We start from the raw sequence: 9,024 nt of genomic DNA on the forward strand, positions 1-9,024 counted from the left end.
TGAGGACATAGGCCTACTGTGGTGTGGGGGCTTATCTGAGGCCACAGGCTGGGAGGTAGCAGAGCTGGGGTGTGGCCCAGGCAATGGGGCTCCTATCTCTGCTCTCCTAACCATAGTGCCACAGATGCTCATACTAACCCCGACAGCACCACCTGGGGCTCTACACAAGTCCCCTGCTGTCCTCACAGCACCCTCAAGGGTGGCCATGACCATCACCACTTCACAGATGGGAAACCACGGACTCAAGGGAAGCTGAGACCTGCCCAAGACCCACAACCTTGATGACAACCCATCATTTACTGAGTCTCTTCTCTCCCCAGGCTCACTGTGTCTTAAGAACACCCTGGAGGGTTTGGTGCAATCGTCCACATTATACATATAGGGAAACTGAGGCTTGGCAAAAGGAACTGTATTGCCCAAGGTCACACAATCTTGAATGAACACCTAGAACTGAGGGTGCCTACAATGTGCTAGGTGATTTCAAATCCTTTCCACTCTCTTAAAGAAGTCCTTGATTGTCACCATTTTACAGGTAAGAAAACTGAGGCTGGAATGACCACATTATCTTCTTGTCCCCCATGTGTCCCAGTGGGCATTTCCTGTGCCCCTCAAGCTTTCATGTCTGTCAGCAGAGCAAGTGTTCTGACACTGGCACCCCCTCCTTTCTTCCTCTGAGATTCTCAGCTTGAAGCACCTCTAGGGACAGCCTCCCCCACCCAGGGGGGGCCTAGGCCTGATTACCCGGCAGCCAGGAACAGAAGACAGGGGCTCCTGACAGCTGAGGGAAGAACTCAACTCCTGCTCACAGGGGCGCCACATCTCCTCCTCCTTGGTGTCTAGCAGCCTAGGGTGACCCTGTCCCTGAATGCTGCTCAGGGAAGGAGCCTCGAGTACTTCCCTGGTGTGGAGCCGGGTCCTGCAGGAACCGGCCATGTAAAGTAGCCCCTCCAACCTTCACAGGACTGTGTCTGGTTTTGGTGCTTATTGCTGTGGAACTGAATAGCGCAGGAGCTTAGAAGGAGAAGGGTGGAGCACATATCCACATTGCAACCAGCAGTGTAGCTGGTACTGCAAGGACAGGGGCTGTGGGTAAAATGTAGGGTTGAAACCTTGGCTCCCCTCTGCTCTCAGGTCAGGACCCCTCACTGAGTCTCAGTGTCCCCATCAATAAAGGAGCAGCAGATGGCCTCTCTCTGACAGCACTGGTTACAGGAGAAAGTGGCGGGATGAGGAGGCAGCACCTGGCACAGCTGCCACCTCTGGCCCCTGCCCCACCTCCTACCTGTCTCACCAGGGCATCATTTAGGCCGAGGGCAAGGCCTAGGGGAGTGAGCCTCCACCAGAAGCCAGCAGGCCTGAGTCACACCTGAGCCACTTCCTTGCTGGGATGGCCTGGGCATGGATGTGCCATCTGGGGACTATATTGTCTCTGACTGTAATATCTGCAAAGTCAGAAAAAGCCACCTTCCCTGCCTATGCCCAGGGTTGCAGGGAACTTGAATGCTGTAACATCTAGGATGAAATGTTTACAACAGCCACATAAATTAAAATACTCATGTCCTCTGACTGGAGATGCCATTTCTGGTGGGCATCTTCCACCTATGCCGTGCAGGACAGTGCACGTAACAACTCATCCATGCAGCATGGCCTTAGCTCAGGGATGGGAACAACGCAAATATCCATCCATTGAAGACTATCATGTAAATTTTGGTATTTCCACATGATGGAATATTTTGCAACTGTCAAACAAGTGGGCAGCTCTCTATTTCCTGATATGGAATCTCTATATGGAACGATAAAGCTTAAGTTTTGGAGAGGTTTTCCAAACAACAATGGAACTCAGGTTTTAAATGGGGTTGTGGATCCTGCAACCTTTGGGAATGTGATGAGAAGGAGAAGTGCTGGCTCCCTGCTCAGTGGTTCTGCTCTAGGAGCTTTTATCTGGCACCTATGATGCACCCGGCTCCTGCATGGAGCCTGCCTGGAATCAGATCTGGGTTCTGGTCTCAGTCTTGCCACTAATTGCCATGTGATCCTATGCAAGGCCCTTACATCTTTTGCCCTCAGGTTCCCCATTTGTAAAGGGGGGTGGCCTGAAGGTCCTTCCTGTGCTGATGGCCAGGATACTGGGACAGAAGGAGATCCCAATTCTTAGGCAAAAAATCCAAAATGAACCTCTTTGCTGCTTTCCACTGGGGGACCTCTAAGTCACCCCCATGGGGGAACTCTTTCCTGGAGTGAGGGGCATTCTGAGTTGACCTAGCTCTGCCTGGAGCCTTTTGTGACTGCCTCAGTCCCTGAAACACATAAGTTTTCCGCACAGACCCTCAGCATACACCCAACCTCCCACCATGGCCATCATATTAAACAGTGAACTTGTGCCTCTTAGGAATCTTCCCAGTGGGATGCGCCTGAAGACAAAATAAAGGAAAACACGTCGATCCCTTCCCTGCCCTGGACAGACTTCTTCTCCTTGGAAGGTAGGAGAACTTGAGCTTCCTGGGGGCAGAGTGCTGCCTGTATGTTCACTGCTGTTTCCATAGCACCCAGGGTGGAGCCAGCACACAGTAGGTTCTCAATGGGTGCCTGCTGCATAAGGGAGATTTGGCATCCTGGAGGGGAAAGTGCTCTCTAGGGGCAGCAGGTCAGCGCTGGCCTGCAGCTGGGCACGTCATTTAATCTGCCAGTTCCCCCATCAGTGGGACCAAAGGGCTGGGCAGGCAGGTAAAGGCCAGGGCTGGGAAGCCAGGTAGGCCGGGGGTGCAGACTTTCCTGCTGTTTACCAGCTGTGGAGCCTGGAGAAAGTAACATGACATCTACAGGCCTCAACTTTCCTGCTGTATAGAGAAGGTGACATCAAATCATGAAAATGAGGCCCTTCACACCAGATATTTTGCTCAGCATAGAGAACATTGTTACTGACTTATCATCCCACCCCAGGGGACAGAGGAGGTCCCCACTGCACTCACCACTCACAGACACTTCAGTGCCTGGTCCAGACTTAAACTCCACATTTTCAGGAGTTGCTCTCCGGAACTTCACACAGTAGTAGGTGCCGGCGTCTGCTGGGGTGATATTACTGATGCGGATGGAAAAGTCCACGTTCTCTCTCTTTGTGTTATCTGAGATATTTGTTACCCGGGGGGAGTGGACTTTGTGACTGTAGATCAATTCTCGGTCTCGCCCAGTCCCCTTGAACCAATTGATGGGCCCCACGGGGACCTGGGCAGTGATGGTACAGCGCAGAGTGGCCGACTCTCCAGCGGCGACTGACACCGACCTGTCGGGCTGAATCACCTGCAGCTCTTCTCCTGTCACCCCTGGAGGGAAACACAGAGCAGTTGTTTATCCACCTGTGTGACCCTGCACGTTTTCTCAAGCGTTCGTCAGCAACTATTGCCACTGTCTGGAGAACACCCTGAGAGGCCGTTAAGTGCAGCCCTCTGCTTGTGTCACCTCATTCAACCCTCTCAACCCTCCTATAACAGCAGATGTGCTACAAATGAGGAAACTGAGGCAAGGAGGGCTGAGTGACACCGCAAAGCATGGGTACCCAAGCCCTCTATGGAAGAGTCAAATCTGAGCTGGGCCCTAGGATTCCAATCTGAATTTATCAAGAGGAAGAGGCTGGTGTTTCTCACAGGGACAGTCTGGCAAAGGCTCAGAGACAGGAGCTGAGGGTGGGGGACTCTACAAGCCCCCGGATTCTGTCTCAGAGCAGAAAGTAGACCCTGAGTGGGGGCACTGAGCTCAGCAGCAGTAAGGCAGGAGAACGTGGTTTAGGCCCTGCTCAATGGCTTACAGCTGTGACCCTGGGGCATCACACAGATGAGTGACACGACCCAGCGGGTGCTCGTACAGGTGTTTGTAACAACTGCCACATGCTGTCCAAGTGTGACACCTGTCCTTTGAGCAGAGCCCTTTACTGTTGTTCTCAGGCTTGGTTTCCTCATCTGCAAAGTGTTACTAGGACCCCACTTTGAGGATCTCCGGGAGGTCCAAACAAGCCTAGGCCAGGCAAGGACAGTGTCAAAAAGTGGCATCTGGTCTTTGGAGTCATCAGATCTGGTTTGAAACCTGGCTTGCTACGGCCTTATCTATAAGGTGGGCAGAAGACCCCCAGGCCTCTGCTTTGTTCTGAAAGGAAAATGAGATCACTTAGCACGGAGCTGGGCATGGGGAGCTGCTGTTACTACACAAATGTGAATAAATGGGGAGGGGGCTGGTGCTCAAAACTCAGTCCCACTGCCCCTCACTGATGCTCCTGTGGGCCAGGCCCCCACTGGATGATGCGGAGCACACAGGACACACCAGGGCTGGCTCCAGCCCAGGCCTCAAAGGCTCTTGGCTGGGCAGCTGGAAATAGTCTGACAGGTCAGCTATGGGTAGGGACCCAAGCCCCAAATCAGAGACCACAGGGGCACATGAGACAGGGATCCCAGGTAGAGAGATGGAGAATGGAGAGGAGGGCACCGCCAGGAAGGTGACAGGCAGGAGGAGGTTGTGAAACAGGCCACCAACAGGCAGGAGCCAAGCAAGAACAGCTCAGAGCAAGGCACAGCCAGGGCCCTGCTCCAGAACACAGGGGACAGGAGGTACAGGGGACAAGAAAGAAAGGCAGATCATAACGACCTTAGAGAAACACATACACACAAAGGTAGAGACAGAGTGAGAGAGACAGAGCTGGGGAGAAGGCTGTGGGACAGACAGGGAAGAGGCATCTGCCTGGTATGCAGATTGCAGCAACCCAGGGCCGGGGATGAGCTTTCCACTGACCCCCGGTGTGCCTGTGTCCTGCTGTGCCCTGGGCCACCTCTGCCTTGTACATCGGACAGGGTTGCAGCAGACGCCATGAGCAGCCCCTCTGGCTCTCCTGGTGAATCTGTCCACTATGCCAAGGCCTGGCACCACCCTGCTGGCAGGGGTGGAACACCCAAGGAAAGAGAGGCTCACGGACCCAGGCCTGCCCTCAAGGTGGCCCACTCAGGGCCATCTGGGCTTGTAGTGCCTCTTCCCTCCTTTCCAGTATCACCTAGCTCTGCCTCCAGCCAGAGGTCACCCTTGGGGCCAGTCTCAGATTACCAGAATGTGTCTGATCCCCACGGCACAGGGGATGGGGAAGAACCAGAGCCCACGAGGGATAGGGGCTTGGCCAGCATCAGCCAGGACAAGAGTGTTGGGGCTTGTGGCCAAGTATAAGGGAGGCCCACAGGGGCAGGTAGACACCCAGAGGCAGCACTGGGCCAGGAACATTCCCGATGGGTGAGCATTTCAGCATGGGAGACTGGATGAACTGGAAATGCCACTTAGAAGAAGCAGAGGTGCTGGGGCCAGTAGGCCTGGGCAAAAGCACGACTCCCCTCTTAGGCAGCTCAGTACTCAGCCTCCCTGGGCCCCCATTCCACCACGTGGGGTTCTAGCGTCCATGCGCAGCACAGTCCTGAGGACTGTGACATAGTTGTATGACCACCACGTATGTGCTCCTTAAATTTCAATTCCTATCCTATTATTATCACATAGCTGTATCACTTCTATATTTGATTTTCTCTGAATTGTCATAGTCCCAATACTAGGATGTAGGATCCAGAAGGGACTTTTCCCAACCCCCTGCCTAGGACAGTGCCAGGCATACACTGGTTCCTCAAATAGGACTTGCCGAGTGAACGCAATGAATGAATAAAGGAAGGATTCTAGATGCTCCGTGACCCTGGGCACATCCCTCTCTGAGTCCCTTTCTCCATCTGTTAAATGGAGCTACTATTGACACACGCAGGAGAGGGTGAGGGCCCGGAGCCCAGGACGGAGCCCAGCCAGCAGTTATTATTATCCTTATCAATATCACCACCAGGGCTGTGAGTCAGCAGTCGGCGAGGGAGGGGAGTGCAGGAGCGCTGCGGAGTCAGGCGTGCAGCATGTTGGAGCAGGGCTATTCTTGTGGTGCAGCCGGAGGCCTGTAATCACACCCCGGGCAGGCGACAATAAAATCTGGAGTTGTGCAGGGCTGGCTCCCCCGTTTTTTGTTTTTTTTTTAAGCTCCTCTCAAGCTCTCTCCACCAAATGCAGCCAGATTTAGGCAGCTTAATTAATTAGCTAGTGTTTATAAAGCGTTTGAAGAATTTTAAAAGTGCGACGTAAGTGCCAAATATTATTTTAATCTGTGTATGTGTGTGTTTTTTCCAGCAGAGAGTTTTTTCCTTGCTTGCTTGCTTTTCTTTTTCTCTGCAGGTTCTGTTCTGGGAAACCAGCTCGTTAAAAATCTGTCCTGCAGTTCTGGGCCTAGGGTCATCATGCTGGCACCACTGACCAAACCACTTCCTCCTCTCTCTTTCCCTCCTGGCAGAGCAAGGCTGTCTAGGGGCTTGAGCCATCTCTGGGAGCCGAGGGCAGCTGTTCCCACGCACTGCTGGTGGGAGTGGAAATTGGAACATCCTCTCGGGAAAGCAGTTTGGCAGGATGAACCAAAGGTGTGAAATCTGTTCGCCAGCCTTTGCTAGGCTGCTCCACGAGGACAGAACCCCACATAGTGTAGTTTCCTGCATAATGATCTTTCCAAAGTTGGAAAAAAACCCAAATGGCCAATGATAGGGGATGGTTAAGTGAGTTATGGGCTATCCCCTACGAGGAATTAGAGGCAGGCATAACAAGCCATTACCATAAAAGCCATGGTAATATAGACGTTTTCATGGCGCGATTTTAAATAATATTGTGGTTATACAAATAAAACCTGTTCATTGCAAGGCATTTAGAGAAAACAAAAAAGTATAAAAACAAAGTAATCTCATATAATGCCATCAAAGGTAACTGCAATCAACATTTTCCTGTAGTTAAAATGCGAGTGAAGAAAAACAATGCGAAGTCATACCTTCAGATAACTAAGGATATTGCTAACATTTTGCTTTATTCATCTAAGTGTTGTTATAAAAATGAAAAATTGAAAACACACTAACATCCAAGGAAACGAGATGGGCTGCCCCACTATGGCAAATCTACTTAACAGCCAAATCTACAGCCATGAAAATGATGGTGTGGAATTACAACGGAAAGACGTGACAAGGTCAGAGTCAGCTGCTGAGTTATACATTCAGTGTGATCCCAAACTTCCAGTTTTGGGGGGGAAAAGTGACGTTAAGGATTAGCAATGATTAATTTTAAGTGGTAGAGCTACATGGAATTTTGCTTTTTTTTTTTTTTTTTTTGCGTTTCTTGTTCAAGAAAAAAAGATGAAGGAAAACTGTACTTTTCTATATGATCTTGACTTTGTAGAATAAACCTACATATAAACTGTAAGGTACTATACAGAGCTATAAAAATGCAACTCATTTTGGATCCTGTCTCTAAAACTGTTGGGTTTTTTTTTCCTTTTTTTCTCCTTCTATTTTGGGTATTTTTCAGATTCTCTAAACTGGAGGAAAACTAAAGAATATTTACAGTATCTTATTTTGTTTTAAAAAAAAATGGAACATGTAATGTGTATGTTATATATATGTGTATTACCTGAATGAACCTCCCCTCCAGGGATTTTGTCAGTTTTGGTCACTGCTATTTCCCCAGCTCCTAATACTGCGGTTGGCACAGAATAGATGCTCAAAAAATATCTGCTGATTGACTGACCAATTGCATGTCTAGAGGAAAAGATCTAGGATGGTAAGATAAACACCACAATGTTGTGTTGTGTGACATCAGGACTGGGGTGGGATGGGGTGGGCACGCTTTCTTATTTATCATTAAGTAATATACTGCATATATTGAAGTCTTTTTTGCAGTGGACATTTATTGCTTTGGGAAAAAAAGTAAAAGTAATACGACAAAACATGTGAATAAGTTTTCTAAGGGGAGGAGTCAGCACAGTGCATGGTAAGGTGGAAACTGTTTCTTTGTTATAAGAGGCACTTGTGTCCACAGTGGACAAGGGGAGTCCACAGCACAGGGCGGTCAGTAATGAATTACTGGCTCCTCCTATGTGCCAGGCCCTGAGCTTAGCCCTGTGGAAAGGAGTCTGCATGGTAGGGATGAAGACAGACCGTGATGGGAAACCACTCCAATGATTACACTCGGAATGAACACAACCCCCTGGCTAAGCAGCTACTGCTGACGGCTCTGACTCCATCTCTGACCCCCCCCCCGCTGCCCCACTGTCGCCTTTCTCTTCCTTGAATTGGCCATGGAGGGTGCGACCACCTGTGTCAAATGCCACTCAGAGATGTGGTAAGCTAGGGGCTGAGAGCTAATCGCCTGGCTTAGAAAAATATCTTCGCTTTTTAAAAAGAATGTTCATGTGTGGCTTTTGAGATTAAGAAAAGATGAAAACAATTTTCATAAGAAGTGAAAAAATAAGCAGAGATGCTGTTCTAATGGAAAAAACAAATCAAGTTAGAACTGAAGCTTGCGGGAGGGAGGCAGGGCCACGGCGATCTCTCGGTGTGATTCCTCCTGAGCCCTCCTTCATCTGGGTGGATAGAATGAAGCTGACGCATACATTTCTCCAGAGCCGGTCACCCAGGCAGGTGCTCAGTGCCATTACAGTAGGCCACCAGATCAGGAACCACAGGCTTGAGCTGGAGGCCACCCCTCTGGTCTCTACAAACTCAAGGAGTCCTAGGGGCTAGGAGGCTCTGGCTGGAGCTCTGGCAGTGCCTGGGGCTCAGCATTCTAAGGTGGCTACGTGACATCTGGCTCCCCTTCCCTAACTACGATCATTATCTGATATCCTCAGGGGCTACGATTCATCACTCACACATGCAGTAATCAGGTGCTGCCTCCAGTATCTTCCAGCTTGTGACTTAACCCTGTGTGCAGTACAGGAGTATGCAAATAGACACCTGCACACAAGTGTGCTAGAGTGTGGAGACAGTGCATGTGTAAGATGAGTGCAGGAGTGCACAAGACAACACGTGGACACAAACGTGCTGAGTGTGGAGACAGTGCACAAGCAGGATGAGAGCAGGAGGGCACAAGACAACACGTGGACACAAACGCTGAGTGTGGAGACAGTGCACACGCAGGATGAGTGTAGGAGTGCACAAC

The 9,024-nt window shown here is 50.4% G+C and overlaps 1 protein-coding gene across 2 annotated transcripts in view; it reads right to left on the minus strand.

The window, feature by feature from the left end:
- Positions 1-9,024, minus strand: part of SIRPA (signal regulatory protein alpha) — a 43,954-nt gene that overhangs the window by 20,733 nt on the left and 14,197 nt on the right. For both annotated transcript variants that reach the window (XM_012804178.2, XM_023512188.1), the window contains one exon: positions 2,970-3,320. In XM_012804178.2, coding sequence (XP_012659632.1) covers positions 2,970-3,320 — 351 coding nt within the window. The remainder of the gene's footprint in view (positions 1-2,969; positions 3,321-9,024) is intronic.

The sequence above is a fragment of the Otolemur garnettii genome, unplaced genomic scaffold, assembly GCF_000181295.1.
Source record: "Otolemur garnettii isolate 467f Iridium unplaced genomic scaffold, OtoGar3 scaffold00025, whole genome shotgun sequence".
NCBI classification, from domain to species: domain Eukaryota; kingdom Metazoa; phylum Chordata; class Mammalia; order Primates; family Galagidae; genus Otolemur; species Otolemur garnettii.